The 25,310-nt window shown below is 47.7% G+C and overlaps 1 protein-coding gene across 3 annotated transcripts in view; it reads right to left on the reverse strand.

The window, feature by feature from the left end:
* LOC137426552 (ras-associating and dilute domain-containing protein) overlaps positions 1 to 25,310 on the reverse strand; it is a 147,185-nt gene that overhangs the window by 36,717 nt on the left and 85,158 nt on the right. The window contains exons 9-13 of one of the 3 annotated variants that reach the window (XM_068115173.2): positions 24,382 to 24,619; positions 24,099 to 24,271; positions 23,141 to 23,291; positions 22,671 to 22,942; positions 18,194 to 18,442 (exon numbers count right to left, since the gene is read on the reverse strand). In XM_068115173.2, coding sequence (XP_067971274.2) covers positions 18,194 to 18,442; positions 22,671 to 22,942; positions 23,141 to 23,291; positions 24,099 to 24,271; positions 24,382 to 24,619 — 1,083 coding nt within the window. Of the gene's footprint in view, positions 1 to 18,193; positions 18,443 to 22,670; positions 22,943 to 23,140; positions 23,295 to 24,098; positions 24,272 to 24,381; positions 24,620 to 25,310 lie in introns of all 3 variants that reach the window. The other 2 variants (XM_068115172.2, XM_068115174.2) reach the window with 2 other exon arrangements.

Raw genomic sequence — 25,310 nt, forward strand, 5'->3', positions numbered from 1 at the left:
ACAGTATTCAAGTATATAAGTCAATGAAAATAAAATAAAGATTTTAAAGGTCATAGAGGTCTTTTCCATCACCTTATTTAACGCATAAGGTTAGATCTTCGTACCTGTTATTTGTGTCTTTTATGACGTCTTTAAAACAGTACGTTTCTCATTTGGAATGATTTTCAATTTTGTTTGACTGACAGATAGACAGAGTAAAAACAAGCCTGAAAGTCTAACATCGGCGTAGACCGACTTGTTTGATACTTTAGTTGAAGAGGATAGTATGATCTGGGTGGGGATACCAGTTAGCAAATAATGTAATTATGAAATATATTTTGCATTGAGACACCGGTTTATTACCCTCGCCAGAGGAGAGGGTGTTGCATTTGAGTCCGTTTGTCTGTTTGTCTGTTTGTTTGTCCGCACAGAATAAATATTATTTTCTCTCAAACCGTTGGTCCGATTGACAGGAAATTTGCACCACAGGTGCAACTCCACTTGTAGAATGTTTCAATGATAATTATGACGTCATATGTCACGTGGTTCGGCCGCCATCTTGGAAAAATCGAAAAACTTTGCGCCTCTATATCTCGGAAAGCGCTGAATATAAAAAATGGAGACATGGCTCATTGTAAAGAACTCTCCATGGGGAATGAAATATGTTAATGATGATGTCATAGGTGCCTCCATTATGACGTCATAATTCGACGAGTACAAAACTTCATCCTATCAAGATGAAATTTCTTGAGAGCCATGTCGGAATAAACTTGTGGAGAAAAAAATAATGACATCACCGGTCACGTTGTTCGGCCGCCATATTTGTTTTAACACAAAAGCCTTAAAAACCACTGAAAATACATCCTGGTGAGGGTTTGCAATCTCTGATTGCTCTTTTTCTTGTTCTATATGTTTTGAGTTAGCAATGAACCAACCATACACCGCTTCAAACTAGAAACTTTGCAATAACGATAAAGGGATTGCAGTGCTACGATTATATTTACTATATTATTAGTATTTTTTTTTTATTATTATTTTTTTTTTTGTATACAACATCGAGGCTCGTGAAAGAGCGAACATTAATCACACAGAAAGACAAACAGACACACAAAACAAATAACATCGGGAGCGGTAGACAAGATGGGGAGAGAGGGGGAAGGACACAAACACAACATTTGAGAGCAGGGACCGAGAGACATGGAGACATCGAGAGAACTGTGGGAGGGAGAGGGCTTTGGGGGGGAGGCATGGGAAGGGGGGGGGGTGGGAGAGGTATAAAACATATGGACACTGCCAAGACTTCCAGGAAAGAAGTTGGAATTTCAAACAAGGTGGATCTGGGGTGAATTAGTGGGGGTAGAAAAGATCAAGGTTTTGGATGGGGGAAGATAAGAGATGGTGGTGAACAGCTGTTTTGAAGACCTGGAGGGAGGAGTGTGATTGAAGTGAGTGTGGGAGTTTGTTCCAGAGGCGGGAGAAAAGAGGAATGAAAGAGTGAAGGTGAGCAGAGAGCCGAGATTTCGGCAGTTTAACCATCAGAGGGTGGCTGGCAGATCTTGTGCGACCTGTAGGAATATTTTGGGGACAGAGCACAGAGAGAGCTGGGGGAGCAAGGCCGGAGAGGAGTCGATAGAAAACAGAAAGACCACCTACCTGCCTGCGGTGAGTGAGTGAAAGGCCCTCAGAGATAGCTTCATCGCGGGAGATTCCAATGATTCTGAAAGCTTTGGATTCAACAGCGTGAAGCCGAGCCAGGTGTGAGGCAGGAGCACCAGCCCATAGGAGAGAACAGTATTCCATTGAGCTGCGGATGAAAGCCTTGTATGTGGTGAGGAGCTCAGGTGTGCCTAGGAAGGACTTCGCACGACGGAGGATGCCCAGTCGGCGACTGGCTTTGGAGGCCAGCTTGGAAATGTGGTTTTCCCAAGAAAGATCATGGCAGATGGTGAGACCCAAAAGCTTGAGCGACAGAACTTCTTGGAGAGGATTGTTGAGAAAGTAGATGGGAGGGTTGTCCAGTCGATCTTTTCGGAGAGACATAGTAAGAGTGTGAGATTTGTCAGGATTGAAAGACATGTTCCACATGTTTGACCAGTCTGTGATTTTGTCCAGGTCTTCAGAGAGTGAGGAGGCTGCACACTGCCGATCTGAGGGAAGAGGAATGGAGCGGCAGAGAGTGGAGTCATCAGCAAAGAGATACAGAGGATTTTCCAGAGAGTCGGAGAGATCATTGATAAAGACCAGAAAAAGCACAGGGCCCAGCACACTGCCTTGGGGAACTCCAGCCTGAACGGGAAGGGAAGATGAGAGAAATCCATTCAGGGCCACACGTTGACTACGACCAGAGAGGAAGTCCGCAAGCCATGCATGGAGATTTCCATGGATACCATAGGAGGAGAGTTTGGTGAGCAGAGCTGGGTGCCAGACCGTATCGAAGGCACGTGATATGTCAAGGGAGACAGCTCTGATTTCCTGTTTGGCATTGAAGACCTCCATCCATTGTTGAGACAGCAGAAGCAGCATGTCCAGAGTAGAGTGACCTGGTCTGAAACCAAATTGATGATCAGAGATCAAGCCATTGGAGAAGAGGAAAGATTTAATATCCGAAGCAATGATGGATTCCATGACTTTGCTGATAATTGGGAGCAGGGTGATTGGTCTGTAGTTGCAAGGATCTGTTTTTGCACCTTTTTTGTGTAAAGCGGTAATGTTTGCTGATTTCCAGGATGCTGGCAGATGACCTTGAGCAAAGGATAGGGTGAAAAGAACAGAGAGAGGGTGAGATAGAGCGGCAGAGCAGGATTTTAGGACCCGTGGGCTGATGCCATCTGGTCCAGTTGCAGAATCAGAGTCGAGGTTTGACAAAAACTCCTCCACCTTGTCAGGAGAGAAGGTCAGAGTCCAGGAGCAGTTTGGTTCGACTGGGAAAGGTGGGAACAGAGAGAGATGGGTTTGGGACTAAGGATTTTTTTTTTTTTTTTTTTTTTTTTTTGTATACAAGATCGAGGCTCGTGAAAGAGCTAACATTAATCACACAAAAAGACAAACCGACACACAAAACACAAAAAACAAGGGGAGCAGCAGACAAGATGGGGAGAGAGGGGGAAGGACACAAAAGAGAGGGGGAAGAGGGGGAAGGACACAAACACAACATTTGAGAGCAGGGACATCGGGAGGACTTGGGGGGAGGTGGGAGAGGATTAAAACATATGAACACTGCAAGGACTCTGGGGTGAATTACCGGGGGTAGAAAAGATCAAGGTTTTCGATGGGGGACGATAAGAGATGGTGGTGAACAGCTGTTTTAAAGACCTGGAGGGAGGAGTGGGATTGAAGGGAGTGGGGGAGTTTGTTCTAGAGGCGGGAGAAAAGGGGAATGAAAGAGTGAAGGTGAGCAGAGAGCCTAGACTTTGGCAGTTTAACCATAAGAGGGTTGCAGGCAGATCTTGTGCGACCTGAAGGAATATTGGGGGGACAGAGCACAGAGAGAGCTGGGGGAGCAAGGCCGGAGAGGAGTCGGTAGAAGACAGAAAGACCACCAACCTGCCTGCGGTGAGTGAGTGAAAGGCCCTCGGCGTTGACTACATCGCAGGAGATTCCAATGATTCTGAAAGCTTTGGCCTCAACAGCGTGAAGCCGAGCAAGGTGTGAGGCAGGAGCACCAGCCCAGAGGGGGGAACAGTATTCCATTGAGCTGCGGATGAAAGCCTTGTATGTGGTGAGGAGCTCAGGTGTGCCAAGGAAGGACTTCGCACGACGGAGGATGCCCAGTCGGCGACTGGCTTTGGAGGCCAGCTTGGAAATGTGGTTTTCCCAAGAAAGATCATGGCAGATAGTGAGACCCAAAAGCTTGAGCGACAGAACTTCTTGGAGAGGATTGTTGAGAAAGTAGATGGGAGGGTTGTCCAGTCGGTCCTTTCGGAGAGACATTGTAAGAGTGTGAGATTTGTCAGGATTGAAAGACATGTTCCACTTGTTTGACCAGTTCCACTTGTTCCACTTGTTCCAACCACCCCTTTGAGGCAAACACAGAGTTGAGGCATTCGGCTTTGTCACGTGCGATGTCAACTGTGTGGCCATTTGAGGTAAGGGAGGGGATGGAGGGGGAACAAACACCAGAAACGGATTTGACCAGACGCCACCAGGATTTGGAGGAAGGAGACAGGTTTGAGAGTTCATTCTTGAGTGAGGAGAGATAGTGCTTCCTGGCACTCCTGAGGGTAGACACACACTTGTTCCGAGCTTGGTGGAAGGAACTGAGATTTCCTTCAGTTGGATTAGCCTTCCAAGAGGCAAAGGCAAGTTGTTTCAGGGCAACTGCCTCACCACAAGATTCAGTGTACCATGGACGGGAGGAAGGGTAAGACAACTGAAGGCGAGATGGGATAAATCTGTGCATGAGAGAGATCAGTTTGCTTTGGAAGAATTCCCAGGAAGAATTGATGTCAGAGGCAGTGGAGATGGGAGACCAATCCAGACGATTGATGGCTGCTTGAAGACCGTCCCAGTCGGCCTGAGTGAAATGCCAGACTCGTCGACGCTGAGGAGGCTCTCTGAGAATGGCCAGAGAGATGTCCACTTTGACAAGCACATGATCAGAAGAACCGATTGGAGCAGAAGAAGAGCAGCAGACATTAGCAGGGAAGTTAGTCATAACCAAGTCTAGAAGAGAAGATACTCCATTGGCTGAGATCCGGGTCGGGAAATTGACAGATTGTGTCAATCCCAGTGAGTCACAGAAGTCCTTTGCTGAGGTGCCATGACTGGTGAGAGAGGAACCCACACCCAACCAGGTGGCATGATGACAATTGAAGTCACCACATATGAGGAAGAGAGAGTTGGGATGAGTGGATAGAAGTTGGTCCATGTTGTCAGACAGTGAAATGTAGATGGAGTCATCACTGTTTGGGGGACGGTACAGAACACATATGAACAAAAGGTGGGAGCGGAGAGGAAGCCGTAGCCAGAGGTACTCCTGGGGGTGAGGAGGAGAGAGGGCAGTGCAAGGAGAGTGAGGAAGAGAGTTTTTGATAAAGATGGCCACCCCACCACCAGGCCGAGGCTCAGGTCTATCATACCGGAGGAGGGAGTAACCAACAACAACACAACAACAACATGCATTTTAAGGCAATTTTCCCTGCTAGAGCGGGGGTTAGCCTTGCGGTCCCCATGACAATCTTCCCCATTTTGCCCTATTTTCTGCATCTCTCCTTGTTAACCCCCTTGCCCGCATTTCTTCTTCCACCATCTTTAGCCAAGTCTTTCTCGGTCTTCCCCGTCCTCTACTTCCTTCTACATTAACTTCCATCACTCTTCTCAACCAGTCACTTTCATCCTTCCTCAATACATGACCAAACCATCTCAACCTGTTCCTCTTCACAGCATCAATCACAGGCAATATTCCCATCATCTTTCGCAATTCATCATTTGTCCTCCTCTCTCTCAACGATACTCCGCACATCCATCGAACCATTCGCATTTCCACCCTTTCCAGCCTTCGTTGCTGCTCTACGTTCATTACCCATGTCTCGCTCCCATAAATCATAACACTTCTCACACATGCAGCATACACCTTTCCCTTCAGCTTCAGCGACACTCTCCTCCTCATCAGCACGCCACTCAGTTCCCGAAACTTCTTCCATGCACATCTCACTCGAGCAACCGTTGCCGAGTCAGATCCACCTTCTCCATTCAGCATGTCTCCGAGGTAGCAAAATGTTTTCACACCTTCCAGCTTCACGCCATCTCCAAGATCCAACTCAACATTTCCTCCATCTGCAGCTCCCTCTGCGCACACCTTACATTTGAATGTAGCTGCCACACTGGTTAATGACCCTCTCAGACCACTACATTTTTGATGAACCCACTCAGCGCACATTGTACACTGAATGGAGTTCACTCCAACACCCTTCCTGCACACAGCACACGGCCACTTCCCAGTTCTTTCCACCTCACCACATGCTTTACCACTTGCCATCACCTTTGTCTTTCCGATATTCACCTTCAGACCTTTTGTCTCCATACATTCCTTCCACTTGTTCATCTTTTCCTTCAGTCCATCCATACTTTCCGCAATCAACACCAGATCATCTGCATACAACAACTCCCACGGTAAACCCTCCTTTACGTTCTGAGCCAGCACCTCCATCACAGCTACAAATAGTAGTGGACTTAGTACCGACCCCTGATGCACTCCCACCTTCACCTCAAACTCACCACTGTTCCCGTCCTTCGTCCTTACAGCTGTGCGTGCTCTTTTGTACATTGCCATCACTACTCTGATCAACCATTCCTCCACTCCTAACTTCCTCAATGCCCATGTCAATACTTTGCGTGGAACCCTATCGAATGCTTTCTCCAGATCAACAAACCCAAAAAACAACTTCTTCCTCTTATCCATGTACTTCTCCTGCAACTGCCTCACAATGAAAAGCGCATCTGTCGTTCCTCTTCCTGGCATAAATCCAAACTGCATTTCGTCGATCTTCACTTTCTTCCTTATCCTCCTTTCCAACACCCTTTCCAATACCTTCATTCCATGCTCCAATAACTTTATCGCTCGGTACGAGCCACACTCCAGAGGGTCACCTTTCCCCTTGTATAGAGGGACGAGGGTACTCAGTTCCCAATCCACTGGAATGCGGCCTTCTTTCACCACCAGATTACAGATCTCTGTCATTCTCTTCACACCCCAACTTCCTGCTGCCTTCAACATATCTCCCACAACTCCCGTCGACCCTCCCGCTTTTCCACTCTTCATTGCTTTTATCGCTTCCTCAACTTCCTTCTCAGTTATCTTCTCTGCCGGTCCTAAAACTGGGTTACTCTCTATGTTGCCATCCCATTCATTCTCTGTATTCAACAGCATTTCCATATATCTTTTCCATCTTCCTTTAATTCCATCTGGGTCGACAACGATTTGTCCCACTTCATCCTTCAAGCAACTCACCCCCATCACATCACACCTCTCTTTCGCTATGTGCTTTGCAATCCTGAATACTGCTTTCTGACCCTCTTCCGAATCCAAGCGTTCTCCGAACATTTTCCTACATGCCTCCTGCGCCTTTGCTACCTCTTTCTTTGCAGCCTTCCTGGCTGCCTTATAACTTTCATGCTCTGCTGTTTCTGCTCCCGTACCCTTCGCCTTCTGCCACTCTTTGAACTTCTTCCTCTTCTCGTCAATCCTCTTTTCAACTTCAACATCCCACCACCATGTTTCCGAGTGCCTCGGTGGTCCTTTTGTCCATCCACATACCTCACCAACGGCTCCCAACAGACTAGCTTTCATTGACATCCAACCACTTTCAAGCTCAACCACATCATCCCCTACCCTACTCAGCCTCTCTTTTAATGCCTCCCTTACTGTCACCTCTTTCAACCTCCACACCTTCATTCTCGGTTGGTACTTCACCCACCGAGCTCTCCTCGCACCTTTCACCCTTATGTCGCAGACAACCAAGTGGTGCTGTGAAACAGCCTCCTCCCCCGGGATCACCTTTGTGTCCCGGAGGTGCCCCCTATCTCGCCTACGCACCATCAGGTAGTCAACGGTTGTCGTCGACCCACCTGACGTGTATGTAACAAGCTTATTGTCCTCTTTCTGGAACTGAGTATTACAAATCAACAAATCAGCTCCATCAGCAAACTCCAAAATCCTTTCACCTTCTCCATTTCTCACACCATATCCGTAACCCCCATGAACTCCCTCAAAACCGTCCATACTCCTTCCCACATGTCCATTTAGGTCTCCTCCCACCACAACAACTTCCTCATCTTTCACGTTTTCCATCAGTTTCTCTATCGCACACCAGAACTTGTCCTTCTCTTCATTGCTTCGACCAACCTGCGGAGCATATCCCGAGATGACGTTCACCAAGAGCTTTCCAATCATCATTTTCACCATCATCAACCTATCACTCACTCTAGTCACACTCACCACACTGTCTACAAACTCCTCAGAAAACAGGACACCAACACCATTCACGCCCTCCAGGCACCCTTGCCACACAAACTTGTATTTCTGTCCCTGCCTACCCTTCACCATTCTCACACCACTTCCCTTCCATCTCGTCTCTTGCACACAACATATGTCCACTCTTCTTCTGACCAATACTTCCACCACTTCTCCTGATCTCCCTGTCATTGTCCCTACATTCCATGTCCCAAACCTCAGAAACCGATCTCCACTTCGGGCTGTACCCTGCCCATATGTACTTGTGATTGTCATGGTTCTCTTTTTGAGGCAATGTTTTTATGGCCGGATGCCCTTCCTGACGCCAACCCTCTTAGTCATCTCTTACGACACGCAGGGATATGGTGTACCTATTCTGACCAGGGTACACACTGGGAAACGTTTAAAACATGTAAATTCTGGGGGGGGGGGGGGGGGGGCGTCAGCATCACGGCTGCGGTTTAAACATATTCCAACAATATCCAAACAGAACCATGAAAAAAAAAAGAAAAAAAAAAAAGTAAGGGAGTAAGGAGGGAGTAACCAGGAAGAGATATTAAGGAATCAGAGACATCTTGAAGGAGGAAAGTCTCTGTTAAGCAGATCAAGTCTGGATTGTCAGAAGCAACCTGTATGGAGAGATCAGTCAGGTTTGAGCGAAGGCCCCGGATGTTTGAGGTCCATACCGTTAATGAAGAGAGAGGGGGAGCATCGGGTACAGGACAGGGGAGGGGAGGAGTAGGGTAAGATGAAGGATGAGAGGGGGAGGTAGGGAGAGCAGTTGTTAGTGTGTCAGCGATTGCAGAAGAGTTCCAAGAAAGGGAAGGATGAGGAGGATGAAAGGTTTGAAGGTGAAGGGATGAGGCACAGAGAGGGGTTGTTTGAGGGGGGGCAGAGGAAAGAAGAAGGTTGGGGGGGGTGGAGGTATGAGATAGAAGGGAGACGAAGTGGAGAGGAGGCAGCTTTGAGGAGGAGGGGGGAGGAGGGAGAATTGGAGAGGAATGGTATGGGGGGAGATTTGAATGGGAGGGGTTGGGGGGGAGTTTTGAAGGGGAGGAGTGAGGGGGGAGTTTAGGAGGGGAAGGGCAAGGGGGGAGTTCAGGAGTGGAAGGGCAAGGGGGGAGTTCAGGAGTGGAAGGGCAAGGGGGGAGTTCAGGAGTGGAGGGGTAGGGGGGGAGTTTAAGAGTGGCGGGGCAAGGGGGGAGTTTAGGAGTGTAGGTGCAAGGGGAGGGATTTGGATGGGAGGGGCACGAGGGGAGTTTAGAAAGTGGATGATTAATGAAAGACGAACATTGAAAACAAATTGGGTTTGTTGTGATTTTCAAGTTAGCAATCCGGTTCAGAATGATGGAGGAGGGATGGAATGAATGTGAATTTAGACCATGTAGTGAGGGAGACGTATAAGATATTGAATTTCTTTTTTTTGAGGTGGAATGAGTTGGAGAGGAAATTGAGAAAAGCCTTTTAAATAGGAAGAAAAACAGCGTGTTGTAAAATACCACTGAGTAAAACACTGAAGGGGAAAGGTTATACATATTTAAATAATATTTAAACAGAACCGTGAACAATCTTATGTGCACAAAAATACCAACGGGGGGAGAGCCGAGAGGGACCACCACGAGTCACGTGAAGGGCAAATAATATTAACGCTATTATTATTATTATTATGAAAACAATACTACTGTGGGGGTTACCCCATTGGGACATAATCCACAGGCACGGGACCAGTGGAGCTATTGATGGTATGGGCGTGGCGTGTGCTCGGTGTTTGGAGCCACGCCCCCTTAAGAGGGTTTTGCGTGTTATAAAAGATGCATGAGTTCCGCTCGTGATTCAGTTTTGTTGGAATAAAGGAGCTTTGAACAAGCTAAGAAGTGTCTCGCCTTCTCGTTGCCCGCAACTCCTACATTGGTGACCCCGGCTGCTCCCGAACGTTTTCGGGGGCTTCAAACGAACATGGCAACAAGCGCAGTTTCGATTAAGCTGCCGGAGTTTTGGGAACGCCAAGCTGTCGTTTGGTTCGCGCAGGCTGAGGCCCAGTTCGCCCTTCGGAGCATTTCTGCCGACGACACGAAGTATTATTATGTCGTGTCTGCGCTCAGCGGCTCCACTGCGACCAGGGTGGTGAGCCTTCTCCAGGATCCTCCGGAGGGCGGCAAGTACGAGACGTTAAAAGCGCTGCTGCTCGAAACCTTCGAACTCACTGAGGCCGAGCACGCCCGCCAGCTTCTTTCTCTACCCAGGCTGGGCGACTCAAAGCCGTCGGAGCTGATGGACCACATGTTGTCTCTCCTGGGCAGCCATCAGCCATGTTTCCTCTTCAGGGAGCTGTTCCTGCAGCAGCTGCCAGGACAGATACGGTCAGCCTTGGCCAACTCGCCCATTACAGATTTCCGCGCCCTGGCCAGGGAAGCACACAAGTTTTTCTCCGCCAGACAGCAATGTAGTGCAGCTGCATTGGACCACGGCCCCGTCGATCCTGCGCCACGGGCGGACACCGTGGCGGCCGCCATTACAGCCCAGTGGCGGAAGGCCCCAGGCTTGTGCCGTTACCACGCAAGGTTTGGTTCCAAGGCCAAGGCATGCAGGCCACCCTGCAGCTTCAGTGAGTCGGGAAACAAGATGGCCGGCGATCGTTAACTGCCATGAGCGTCGGCCGTTCGGGCTGTTCATTTCGGACACCGACTCCGGAAGCCGTTTCCTCTGCGACACAGGTGCCCAGGTGAGCGTTCTACCTGCGTCGGCATCGGACCGGGCGGCCGCGAGTCACAGCCCCGCCCTGGAAGCCGCCAACGGCAGTGCTATTCAGACCTTTGGCAAACGGACAGTGGCACTGTGCTTTGGCGGGCAGCGGTTTACATGGGATTTTGTCACGGCAAAGGTATCCACCCCCTTGCTGGGCGCTGACTTCCTCTGCGCCAACGGCCTACTGGTGGATGTGAAAAATCGGCGGCTCATTAATGCGGAGACATTCAGTTCTCTTCCATTCTCGCCGAGCGGGTCCGCCTCGACGAGGCTTGCGTGCACGCTCGCAACCTCTGATGAGTTTGCCCGCCTCCTCACCGAGTTCCCGGCCCTTACACGGCCCACCTTTTCGGCCGTTGCCGTCAAGCACGGGGTGGAGAATCACATTCCGACCACCGGCCCGCCTGTCTACGCCCGGGCTTGACGCCTCGACCCAGTGAAACTCGCTATCGCAAAGGCGGAGTTCGACATGTTGGAACGTCTTGGCATCGTGCGACGTTCCGACAGCCCGTGGACCTCGCCTCTCCACATTGCGCCGAAGCCGGGTGGCGGTTGGTGCCCGTGCGGGGATTATCGCCGCCTTAACGACGCCACTACCCCTGACCGCTATCCAATCCCGCACATCCAGGATTTTTCTGCCCGCTTGGCCGGTAAAGTTTTTTTTTCTAAGGTGGATCTCGTTCGTGGTTACCACCAGGTCCCCGTCCGGCCACAGGACATTCCTAAGACCGCGGTGATTACACCGTTCGGGCTTTTCGAATTCCTCCGTATGCCTTTTGGGCTTTTGGGCAATGATGATTGGAAAGCTCTTGGTGAACGTCATCTCGGGATATGCTCCGCAGGTTGGTCGAAGCGATGAAGAGAAGGACAAGTTCTGGTGTGCGATAGAGAAGCTGATGGAAAACGTGAAAGATGAGGAAGTTGTTGTGGTGGGAGGAGACCTGAATGGACATGTGGGAAGGAGTATGGATGGTTTTGAGGGAGTTCATGGGGGTTACGGATATGGTGTGAGAAATGGAGAAGGTGAAAGGATTTTGGAGTTTGCTGATGGAGCTGATTTGTTGATTTGTAATACTCAGTTCCAGAAAGAGGACAATAAGCTTGTTACATACACGTCAGGTGGGTCGACGACAACCGTTGACTACCTGATGGTGCGTCGGCGAGATAGGGGGCACCTCCGGGACACAAAGGTGATCCCGGGGGAGGAGGCTGTTTCACAGCACCACTTGGTTGTCTGCGACATAAGGGTGAAAGGTGCGAGGAGAGCTCGGCGGGTGAAGTACCAACCGAGAATGAAGGTGTGGAGGTTGAAAGAGGTGACAGTAAGGGAGGCATTAAAAGAGAGGCTGAGTAGGGTAGAGGATGATGTGGTTGAGCTTGAAAGTGGTTGGATGTCAATGAAAGCTAGTCTGTTGGGAGCCGTTGGTGAGGTATGTGGATGGACAAAAGGACCACCGAGGCACTCGGAAACATGGTGGTGGGATGTTGAGGTTGGAAAGAGGATTGACGAGAAGAGGAAGAAGTTCAAAGTGTGGCAGAAGGCGAAGGGTACGGGAGCAGAAACAGCAGAGCATGAAAGTTATAAGGCAGCCAGGAAGGCTGCAAAGAAAGAGGTAGCAAAGGCGCAGGAGGCATGTAGGAAAATGTTCGGAGAACGCTTGGATTCGGAAGAGGGTCAGAAAGCAGTATTCAGGATTGCAAAGCACATAGCGAAAGAGAGGTGTGATGTGATGGGGGTGAGTTGCTTGAAGGATGAAGTGGGACAAATCGTTGTCGACCCAGATGGAATTAAAGGAAGATTGAAAAGATATATGGAAATGCTGTTGAATACAGAGAATGAATGGGATGGCAACGTAGAGAGTAACCCAGTTTTAGGACCGGCAGAGAAGATAACTGAGAAGGAAGTTGAGGAAGCGATAAAAGCAATAAATAAATAAAAACCACCTTTAGAGGCCATTTTTCCCCGCAAAGCGGGGGTTGGCCTTTTTCGGGAACCGTGGTTGTTGTCGTTTTTCGGTCCCCTTTTTTGAAGCAATGTTTTACGGCCGGATGCCCTTCCTGACGCCAACCCTTTTTGCCGCCTTTAACGACAAACAGGGAATTACCAGTGAACTGGTACTCAATTAGCCGACCTCGGAAGGATGACAGGCTGAGTCAACCCCCCTGGCGTTAATTCAGCGATCGACCGAGATTCGAACCCAGGATCCTAGGATCCTAAGCCGGCACCCTAGCCGCTAGCCCAACACCAGGGCAAAGGCCGATAAAAGCAATGAAGAGTGGAAAAGCGGGAGGGCCGACGGGAGTTGTGGGAGATATGTTGAAGGCAGCAGGAAGTTGGGGTGTGAAGAGAATGACAGAGATCTGTAATCTGGTGGTGAAAGAAGGCCGCATTCCAGTGGCTTGGGAACTGAGTACCCTCGTCCCTCTATACAAGGGGAAAGGTGACCCTCTGGAGTGTGGCTCGTACCGAGCGATAAAGTTATTGGAGCATGGAATGAAGGTATTGGAAAGGGTGTTGGAGAGGAGGATAAGGAAGAAAGTGAAGATCGACGAAATGCAGTTTGGATTTATGCCAGGAAGAGGAACGACAGATGCGCTTTTCATTGTGAGGCAGTTGCAGGAGAAGTACATGGATAAGAGGAAGAAGTTGTTTTTTGGGTTTGTTGATCTGGAGAAAGCATTCGATAGGGTTCCACGCAAAGTATTGACATGGGCATTGAGGAAGTTAGGAGTGGAGGAATGGTTGATCAGAGTAGTGATGGCAATGTACAAAAGAGCACGCACAGCTGTAAGGACGAAGGACGGGAACAGTGGTGAGTTTGAGGTGAAGGTGGGAGTGCATCAGGGGTCGGTACTAAGTCCACTACTATTTGTAGCTGTGATGGAGGTGCTGGCTCAGACCGTAAAGGAGGGTTTACCATGGGAGTTGTTGTATGCAGATGATCTGGTGTTGATTGCGGAAAGTATGGATGGACTGAAGGAAAAGATGAACAAGTGGAAGGAATGTATGGAGACAAAAGGTCTGAAGGTGAATATCGGAAAGACAAAGGTGATGGCAAGTGGTAAAGCATGTGGTGAGGTGGAAAGAACTGGGAAGTGGCCGTGTGCTGTGTGCAGGAAGGGTGTCGGAGTGAACTCCATTCAATGTACAATGTGTGCTGAGTGGGTTCATCAAAAATGTAGTGGTCTGAGAGGGTCATTAACCAGTGTGGCAGCTACATTCAAATGTAAGGTGTGCACAGAGGGAGCTGCAGATGGAGGAAATGTTGAGTTGGATCTTGGAGACGGCGTGAAGCTGGAAGGTGTGAAAACATTTTGCTACCTCGGAGACATGCTGAATGGAGAAGGTGGATCAGACTCGGCAACGGTTGCTCGAGTGAGATGTGCATGGAAGAAGTTTCGGGAACTGAGTGGCGTGCTGATGAGGAGGAGAGTGTCGCTGAAGCTGAAGGGAAAGGTGTATGCTGCATGTGTGAGAAGTGTTATGATTTATGGGAGCGAGACATGGGTAATGAACGTAGAGCAGCAACGAAGGCTGGAAAGGGTGGAAATGCGAATGGTTCGATGGATGTGCGGAGTATCGTTGAGAGAGAGGAAGACAAATGATGAATTGCGAAAGATGATGGGAATATTGCCTGTGATTGATGCTGTGAAGAGGAACAGGTTGAGATGGTTTGGTCATGTATTGAGGAAGGATGAAAGTGACTGGTTGAGAAGAGTGATGGAAGTTAATGTAGAAGGAAGTAGAGGACGGGGAAGACCGAGAAAGACTTGGCTAAAGATGGTGGAAGAAGAAATGCGGGCAAGGGGGTTAACAAGGAGAGATGCAGAAAATAGGGCAAAATGGAGAAGATTGTCATGGGGACCGCAAGGCTAACCCCCGCTCTAGCAGGGAACATGGCCTTAAAATGCATGTTGTTGTTGTTGTTGTTTTGGGCTCAAGAACGCGGTCCAGGCTTTCCAGCGCCTGACGGACAGCGTGTTGCGGGATTTGCCGTTCCTGTTCGTCTACCTGGACGATATCCTCATCGCCAGCGCTTCCAGGACAGAGCACATGCTTCACCTCCGAGCGCTCTTTGAACGCCTCAGTCAGCACGGCCTGATCATTAACCCGGCCAAGTGCTTGTTCGGGGTAGCCTCAATTGACTTTCTCGGCCACCGCATCACGAAGGAGGGGGCCGTCCCACTGCCGTCTAAAGTGGAGGCTGTGAAGGGTTTTCTGTGCCCCCTCACCGTCAAGGCCTTGCAAGAGTTTTTGGGCATGGTGAACTTTTACCATCGTTTCGTGCCCCGTGCGGCCCAGCTGATGCGGTTACCCCATTGGGACATAATCCACAGGCACGGGACCAGTGGGGCTATTGATGGTATGGGTGTGGCGTGTGCTCGGTGTTTGGAGCCACGCCCCCTTAAGAGGGTTTTGCGTGTTATAAAAGATGCATGAGTTCCGGTCGTGATTCAGTTTTGTTGCAATAAAGGAGCTTTGAACAAGCTAAGAAGTGTCTCGCCTTCTCGTTGCCCACAACTCCTACACTACTGTATTAAGAAACCTGGGCTAATTTGTCTGAAGCGGCCTGAAGGTGAGGCATGAAGCCTAAGGCCTATACGTGCAGTACTGTTGGTAGACCCGTAACGCCGATGCTTTCAATATTTGATGATCATTTTAACAATCGGTTTGTTTGTGTTTCACACTGAATGAAAAACGTCAAGGTAGTGCATGGCGATTGTGATACATGACAGGTTCGACGATATGTTTGGCCTGAACGAAATTGGAATCAAAATGGCGGTGTGTGGAGAGTCAGCCGCCGTCATGACATCAGACACAATCACATCACCCTGTCATATGACCAGATCCTCGGCTCTGATTGGTGTACGTTTGAGGGGACATATGGACAGAGAAACATTGTTCAGGACGGCTTTGTCCTATGGGCTACACCATAAAAATTCCGTTACTCCGTGTGTACGCTCAATCGGTATGAGATTCCGTACAATTTGCCAAATTCAGAGCCAAAGTACTTTTAAACTGCAGGTTCGTGTTCCCATGTGTGTCCGACAGTGTTCGAAATATAAAATGCAATTGAAATTAAGTTGTTCCTTGATCATAAACTGACACTGTCGACATACATACAGACAGACAGACAAAGCAAATAACAGACAGGATTCCGATAGAAGAGAGCTTGAACATACATATGCACAATGCAAAGTGGGACATTTTGGACGACAGAGCTTTCCATCAATATTTAATTTGGGATTTATTGTCCTAATCTAGACCAGTCAGAAACATAATAAGTGAAATATACACTGCTGTTAATAGGTCTACAGTCACGTGAAAAAGTAAGTACACCCCATGTAAAGTTTTGACTTTTTCAACATATTTTAACATGCAGCTATTTGATCTTCATTTCAACAATATTCATTACACCATAAATTGGAATCAAAATGGCGTAGTAGGAGTAGTGATAAACAACCTCAAGTAGGAGAGATAAAGGTGATATAATATAACAAATATCATGAAACATTTACATTTTGTAGTCCATTGTATAATTTAAATAAACATAAATGCAAATTTCACATGTGGAAAAAGGAAGTACACCCTTGGCTCTGATAGGTGGTATTGCCCCCTTTGGCAGAAACAACCTCAAGTAGGCGTTTCTTATAACTGTCTACCAGTCTCTGACATCGACTGGGAGAAAATTTTGCCCACTCCTCCATGCAGAATTATTTCAGCTGTGCGATGTTTGAGGGGTTTATTGCATGCACAGCTCGTTTCAAATCACCCCCACAACATCTCGATGGGATTTACATCCGGGCTTTGACTTGGCCATTCAAGAACCCTCCATTTCTTTCTTTTCAGCCATTCCTCGGTGGATTTACTGGTATGTTTAGGGTCATTGTCATGTTGCAAGGTCAACCTTCGGTTGAGCTTCAACTTTCCGACAGATGGCCTCACATTATCCTCAAGCACCCTCTGGTACAATGAAGACTTCATAGTGGATTCTATGATGGTGAGCTGCCCAGGCCCTGATGCAGCAAAGCTGCCCCAAACCATAATATTTCCACCACCATGCTTTACAGTTGGTATCAGGTTCTTGAGGTCAAATGCTGTCTTTGGTTTTCGTCAAACATGTCTTCTGGTACTGTGGCCAAATAGCTCTACCTTTGACTCATCTGTCCAGAGCACATTGTTCCAGAAGTGCTGGTCTTTGCCTAGGTGTTCATTGGCAAACCTTAGTCTTGCCCTGATGTTCTGTCTGGACAGCAAAGGTTTCCTCCTGGCACACCTCCCTTGTAGATCAAATTTGTGCAGCCTCTTTCTAATGGTAGACTCGTGCACTTTGACATCAACAGTGGCAAGAGCTACCTGTAGGTCCCGTGATGACATTCTGGGGTTCTTAGAGACTTCTTTCCACATCTTGCAGTCTGCTCTTGGGCTGAACTTGCTGGGGCGGCCTGGCCTGAACAAGTTGGCAGTTGTTTGGAATCTTCTCCACTTGTAGATGATCTTCCGGACAGTCGAATGATTGATTTCAAATTGTTTAGCGATCTTTATAAATCCCTTCCAAGACTCGTAGGCATTTATAACCTTCTTTCTGAAGGTCTCAGAGAGCTCTTTTGATCTAGGCATGGTGACGCCGCACACTTCAACAACAAAGAGCAAACTAAACTAAATGTCTGAGGTTTAAATACCACAGGTTCCTCCAAGATCCTCTCTGACGATGTTCTAATCATTTGCACCTGAGCTGGTGCACCTGATTCTAATTTTAGGTATTTGAAGTCGTGATAAATGTAGGGGTGTACTTACTTTTTCCACATGCGAATTTTGCATTTATGTTTATTTAAATTATACAATGGACTACAAAATGTAAATGTTTCATGATATTTGTTATATTATATCACCTTTGTCTATCAATATTGTTGAAATGAAGATCAAATAGCTGCATGTTGAAATATGTTGAAAAAGTCAAAACTTTAAATGGGGTGTACTTACTTTTTCACGTGACTGTATATAACCTGGGTTCTGTAAGCCACTCATGTGACCAAATTAATCGTTTTGTTGACCTTTTGTGACAGACAAATATTTTTTGACAAAACCAGTTTAAATTCAATCTTTGGACATTTTCTCTCCAGAGGTTGCCTGAGCCGACTGAGTAAGGCCTATGCTATCTGACCAATCAAGAGAGAGGGAAATCAAGATAAACCATAAATCCTCTAGCCTGATTGGAGGAAAATGCTCAGCAAGACCAGCCAGCCAAATCTGTGCAGTGGAAATGCATGATCTGTGTCCGAGCAAAGTACACTTTATGATCATTCCATTTACATCTATTTTCTTTTGACGTTTGTGGCTAATAATAAGACATGAAACGCTTCCAGACTGGATGTCGTCAAAGTTGTGCAACTCAAACCAAATTGGATGGGAATCGGCAACCTGCCAGGATTCCTCCAGTAAACAAACCTTGGTAACCTTTACGAACATGCCCTGCTGCCTCTGAACAATCTAAGTGGAATCCTGAGGCCACACACCTTTGAAACCAAGCTTTGTAATTCAAGCTGCTGCAGTTTGTGAGCAAGCTCAGCCTGACATGGCCCGAACATGTCTCCCTGGAGGCTGCGACGACTCCCCCCGGTGGATTCTTTCCTCCCACCATTAGCAGAGCCTTCCGCCGTCTCGTCTGTGACTGCGGCCGACTCCTCCATGGCCTGTGGAACTGCCTCTGCAGCCCCTGCCTCTTCGACTGCTCTGTCACTCTCTGCCGAAGCAGCCTCTTGTAACTGAGTGATGACAAGTCAACATGTGATGAGAGCAATAAACTTCACATCAACTCCACATAACAAACACTCTGCCTTTGCATCCACTGGAGTGTCTTTTGGACCATTATAAATCCAATGATCTTTATAGGAAAAAATTCTTTGAGCTAACAGTTTGAAAAAAACACAACTTCAGGGGCATTTGGTCCACTCGAATTGTGTTTCAGGATAGTGTGGTAATGCAAGGCACAGTATAAAAATAAATTAGAATCCGTTATTGTCTACTGCTCCTTTCCTATTCCATCTCCAGGAGCTGCATGACGCCATCGCCGGACACTGAAGGGGGCCCGGTGATGACGTGCGCTGAAAAGGAGTACTCAGTTTTCACTCCGGTTTCTTGTTTGTTTGTCCAGGCAATATCTCAGCGATTCTTTGAGATAGGAAGTTGAAATTTCAACATAATAGTGAGCAAGTACTTTGACAAAAAGAGAATTTTTTGTTTCTTAATTAATCAATTAATTGATTAGTTACTTAATTATTATCGATTAATTAAGTACTTATTTATTCCTTTTCTTCTGGGCATTATCTCAGGCACCTTTTGAGCTAAGAAGCTGATATTTGGACATGACAATGACCAAGTGATTTGACTGTAAAGGGTATTTTTGATTGATTGATTAATTGATTAATTATTTAATTATTCAATTAATGATATATTTAATTAAATTTTTTTTAAGTTACAGATTCGGATGAAACACTGGTGGTTGAGGTATTCTATTGGCCAATTCATTAAGAAATTATTTTATGACTGTTGTTTATTGGTTTTAATTACGCTACTAATCAATCAATTATTGCACACCTCTCCCTCCTAACACCGTCTCGATGTGCTGCATGGTGGTATTGCCGGGTGCGTCCCGGCAATGCCACGCACTGGAGGATGTTATTTATTTACTTGGCATGGGGCGGTGTACTTTGAATGTATCTGTACTTGTTTTTCTCTTTTTTTCATTTATGTTGCGTAAATTTTATTCACATAGTAATGATATAAATGACTCTCAAACATATCGGAAAGTACCCAACTAACCTTTCAATAACAAGTTAAAGACATGGATTATACAGAGATTGGGGTGGGGAGCATCTTGCCCTCTTGTCCTGGGCATTACCAGGACCCTGAGAGAGGTTTAGACCACAGCCTCACTCCCATCTCCTAGCACTCCCTTGTGGATATTAAAGACCCCACGTGAAATTTTGTGGGAGAAGGACATTGTATGTCAGTTTCTCAGCTAAATTGAAAACTATTGGATGAAATCAACAGGAGGTTCTGATCGAGGTATGCTAACCAGAGTGAGAAGGAGATGATGATGTTTTTGGGCATTAACCCTTCATCGGAGCAAAGGATCGACACTGGCCCTAATGAGCAAGACTAGTTCTTCATTCAAAACTCTTGCCCTCTTCTGCAGGGGCACTGCACAAGGGGAATATATCTGCCTCATGAAAGATGCAACCAGCGGTTCAAATACAATGCAACAATATTGCCTTTGGCTCACTTTGCTTAGCCTATACCGACCCATTTTGTACTTCGGACAATTCATCTTTCATCAAGAGGACAATTATTATCCATTGTTAATATCACTTGACAACTATCATAATTCAATCTGAAATCATTTAATGTACATTGCACACCACCCTCCCTCTACCCTTCCGCGACAACTCTCTTCTTCCTCTCGATTGAATGAGAGATCTGACTATAGTAGCGGAGAGAGAGAGAGATAGGGGAACAGATGCAGGAAGAGAAACAGGTTGAGATGGTTGGGTCATGTGTTGAGGAAGGATGAAAGTGACTGGGTGAGAAGAGTGATGGAAATGAATGCAGAAGGAAGTAGTAGAGGACGGGGAAGACCGAGAAAGACTTGGCTAAAGGTGGTGGAAGAAGAAATGCGGGCATGGGGGTTAACAAGGGGAGATGCAGAAAATAGGGCAAGATGGAGAAGATTGTCATGGGGCCCGCAAGGCTAACCCCCGCTCTTGCAGGGAAAATGGCCTTAAAATGCCTGTTGTTGTTGTTGTTGTATGCAGGAAGCGATGGAGGAGTTGAAGGAGGGTTTTTAAGAAGCATGGACTGAAGATGGGTTTGGAGAAAATGGAGGTAATGTGGGTTGGATAGCAGAGAGAAATTGAACATCAGGTTAGAAGGGAAGGAGATAAGGCAGGAAAATAGATGTAGGTAACTAGGTACAATGGTGACCGGTGATGGTAGTTCGGAGGCAGAGGTATGGAAGAGGATACAAGTGAGTGAGAATGCTTGGAGGAAAGTCGGAGGTTTGATGACGGACAGGAAGATATTGAGGAAGTTGAAAGGCAAAAGTCTTGAGGTTGTGTGTAACGTCGACATACCTATATGGCCCGGAAATGGTGGTCCTCACAGAGAAGCAAGAAAATAGGCTACAGGTCTGCGATAACAACTGGGTCAGGAGGATTGTGGGAGTGAAAGGGTGGATGGAGATGGAGGATGAAGGAACTGAAGGAGCAGATCGGTGCACAGAGGAGATTGAGGGAGGATCGGTAAAGAGTCGGATAAGATGGGCAGAACACCTGGTGTGGATGGAAGAAGATGGACTTCCGAAGAGAGCACATGTGTTGAAGGAAGAGAAGAATTACACCGTAGTTGAGATGGGAGGATTGTGTGAATAGGGGTGTTAGATAGGTGGAGGTGGATGGAAGGTGGTTGAGGGCGGTGAAGGAGTATTGTGGACAGAGTAGAGAAGCAGCTCAGTGGCAGTCGGCCTCACCACATGTAAAGGAATTATACACGAGGGTAGCTATACATAGACGCATGAGGGCCACTGCGAACGTAAAACCTCATTTTTCAGTTCATAACCAAAGTGCTGTAGGGAAGCTTAACGAGATCAGAATGAAAATGTTATATCTCCCGCCCATTTTAAGTCGAGCGGCACTGTGACCAATCAGGTGACAGGATCACACCACGCTTTCAAAATGGCTGCTCCACTAGATGCACACACGAAGCAGAGAACAGTTATTGAATTTCTTATTGCGAAAGAGCTTCCTCCAGGGCAATATTCATAAGCGTTTAAAGATTGTGTACGACGACTCTACCATTGGTGTGAGCACCGTTAAACATTAGGCAAAGTGTTTAAAGAGCGGGGCAGCTAAAAATGAACTTCCTATTTAGTAATACTGTACATAAAAGGAGCACACAAAATTATATATCGTCAAAACAGGAAAAAATATATAAGAGTAAGCAGAAAGGGCACACACACAAAATCAACCACGAAGACAGCAACAACGGCAACTATCCGGGATGCCTCTTCACAGTGGTTGTACCCCCCAATGCAGACCAGGGGCCAAATCTTTCCCCATTCTTTCCTCCTGCCCGGATTCTTCGGGGCAGCGCCGACACGGTCAGAGTGCCGATCGGTCCCGATGGACAGGCACTGCCCCTCTTGTCTCTGTCTCTTTTCTCTCTTTCTTTCTTTCTCCCACTCTGTCCAACTCTGTCGTGCCCTGACTTTGTGAAGGCGGTGGTACACCATCCTGGATTTGGGGATCTCTGGTTGCTACTGGGATATCAATTGGCTGTCTCCATACCGCGAGCTTGTTTGAGAGAACTGTCCGGGGCTATACAACAACAACAACAACAACAACAACAACAACAACAAGAACAACAAGAACAACAACAACAACGGCAAATATCGGGGATGCCTCTTCGTGGTTCGTGGTAGTTGTACCCCCTAATCCAAGTCGGGGGACAAATCTTCCCCATTCTTCCCTGCTGCCCAGATTCGGCAGGGCAACGTGGTCATGGTCAGAAAGCCAATGGGTCCCCATGGACCGGCTCTTTCTCTCTTTGTAACCCTGTTGTGGCCCTCACTGTACCCATGTCGTGGCAGGGGTACACCATCCTGGATGTGGGGGATCTTTGACTCGCTCATGGGAGGGAGATCGATCGGAGACCTACTCAACCTGTCCACCAAGTTTTGTCCGAATCGGTCGACAACTTTTTGAGATATCGTACTATATACATCACTCAACGGTGAAGAATCACTTGAAATGTTATAGTATACGGATCAGGATCAGAATCTTCACCAAAATCTAAACAATTCGTCATTGTCACACACCCAACAGACCCACCAAATTTCCTCCAAATCCATCCATAACTAAATCCATCAAGCTAAACCTAGGAATAGACAACTCAGAACTCACCCATTAACTTCCGTGCCAAATATCTATTCCATACCTCTGAACTCTCTTCCTCTGGCAGATCATCGTATCCATTCGCACCGACATGGTTTGGATTATTAACGTTCACTGGAGATCGTGGCTCGGTTGGTGAATGCCCAGAACGCAATGACACCTCGGCCTTTCCTCCGAGAGTATGCAGCATCTCACGCAGCTGCTGCAAGTGTCGAGCAAAGTCACTGCTGGGTGCTGGAGCGTCCAGGTCCACTTGAAAACCACTGGATGGAAGCACCAGCGGAGGATGATTCTCAAAGCTCTCCAGAACCTCAACTGCATCATGGAAAAAGATATGAACAGGAGAATGATCACAAACTCCCACCCCCAAAAGTACTGTATGTCCTTATTTAGATATCAATTCAAGTGTCAGCAAAACTGTTTTGAGTGGTTATTGCATTGCTATGACAGTTGTCCCCAAGTATATTTTGAGTGTTGTCCGTCCGGGCAGCGAGGTATGTGGGAGGCATGTACCGGTGCGATATGCTGCTTGACTATCCTCAGAATCAGGCTGCCAGGCCTGTGGGACTGTCTTGCTAGGCCCAAGCTGATATTCGCGCAGGAAGTGATGCAGTTGTGCTGGCGACAGGGCCGGGAAATCGACCCTGAGCGAGCGCCAGCTTGCCTGCTGGAATAAACAATTCATGCATTCATCAATTCCTTTGCATGCAGCGCATGGCTGCAGCTTCGTGTAATTACGCAATAAAACACTTGTTACATTGCCCCATGACGCAAAGTTGGCTAGAAAGTTTTGTCTTCTTCTTCGGCTTCTTCTTTCGTATGCAGCACATGGCAATTGGTTGCATCATTTGCTGGATGGCACAGCTGTGCCCCTTATGCAGTGCCACCTGTCGGTTAGAGCAGGAATTTGGCCAAGGTGCCAGCGATTGCTCGTCTGGTCTTCATGAAAGACACCGTAGGATCCTTAACGTCCACCAGCTGATGCCGCAGACCTAACCCTAACCCTAACCCTAGCCCTAACCCTAACCCTAGCCGACCCTTAGATGGGACGTCCATCTAAGGGACGGCACACACACTGATGATCACCTCGCCTGTCTGTGAAACACCGGGATGACCGTTTATAGCTCGGTTGGGATTTGAACCCAGGCCAGACAGCTTAGAGGCGTGTGTGCATCCCGATAGGCTATCCTAGGAGCCCAAAGTTTTGTCAGAGTCGATTTCAAGTGTAAATGCAATCAATGGACCACTTTCACCATTTGCAAAATTGCATCACGGTCTCAAAGGTTTCACGATCAAAGTTCTTCAGCCTCAACAAAGAATAACATCCACTGTTGTGCTGGACCTTTGTGTTCCTCTTGTTTTGAAGATAAACGCGTCATGGTTGATGCTGACATTTAACACTGCCAAGGAATGCTCATTGAAATCCTTGACATATTTTAAAACGTGGAATTCAGTCAGAGCACTCTTTCACCTGCATGAGGTTAAGCTTGGGGGTAGCCAACAGATCTGCAGACGTCGAAAGCTTCCGGAAGAATTCGGAGGCAAGATCGCCAAGGTTCGCTTCCTGCAGCCACTCCAACACGAGGTCGAGGTTCGCCCGGAGCTGCACACCACGTGACCAGTGGTAGTAACCACCACGGCAGCCTGAGGGACACGAGATATCTATCATTCACCGCGCCATCAACCGACCGAAAAGCCGATGTTACATTGATGAGAACACAACGATACGGTACTTGTAAATATACACCCCGAACCTCTTTCCATGAGCGAATTGAAGAGTGAAGCGTTCGAGAAGAAGAAGAGGTAAGCAAAGAGCTGTGAGGCGATGTCAGGGTGAAGGGCACTCGATGCAAGAAGGTCCTTCGTAGCTTGATATATCGCAAGAACCTTCTGGACACCTTCGGGAGGGGAGAGGCGCCCATCGCCCACCGAGTTGGCGGCCATCGCAAAGGGATTGCTGTCCAGAAGGCCTGGCAAGGCCGTGTACAAGGCCTGTGGGATTTCAGGATAAAAGCAGGTCTCCAAAACTCTGTCTTTCCCCAACAGTTCTTGTTCCCCTTATCCAACACCACACAGTATCAGCCGATAAAATGTTTCATGGTTAAAGTTATTCAACGTCAACAAAGAACAAAACCTGCCATTTGTATTTTAATTTTCAATCTGAGGATGCTTCTCACATCGCTTTTTGTGACCTCGAGACGTGTTTATAAGCCTTACGCCCTCAGATCTGCAAGTTATTTGAACCTTGAACAAAATAACACGACTCGAGTGAAAACAAATGAAAGTGATAGCACTTCAACGTTGACATAAACATGGCAGTGTAAACACGTTCACCCCCACAATGCCATTATAGCGACGGTTACAAAATTGAAAAATAACCCCGAGTGGGCCGACGGTCATCTCTTCAGGTTGTAGTTCAGACCTCTGCTGATTTGGGAGAACCCCCTTGGGAAACCCCTGATCCCCTGGGAGGCTTCTTAATCCCCTGGGAGGCTTCTTGATCCCTTGGGAGACCCCTGATCCCTTGGGAGACCCCTGATCCCTTGGGAGACCCCTGATCCCTTGGGAGACCCCTGATCCCCTGGGAGGCCCCCTGATCCCCTGGGAGGCCCCCGGATCCCTTGGGAGGCCCCCGGATCCCTTGGGAGACCCCTGATCCCCTGGGAGGCCCCCTGATCCCCTG

This window comes from Myxine glutinosa, chromosome 5, assembly GCF_964187855.1.
Source record: "Myxine glutinosa chromosome 5, kmMyxGlut1.1, whole genome shotgun sequence".
In the NCBI taxonomy this organism is placed as follows: domain Eukaryota; kingdom Metazoa; phylum Chordata; class Myxini; order Myxiniformes; family Myxinidae; genus Myxine; species Myxine glutinosa.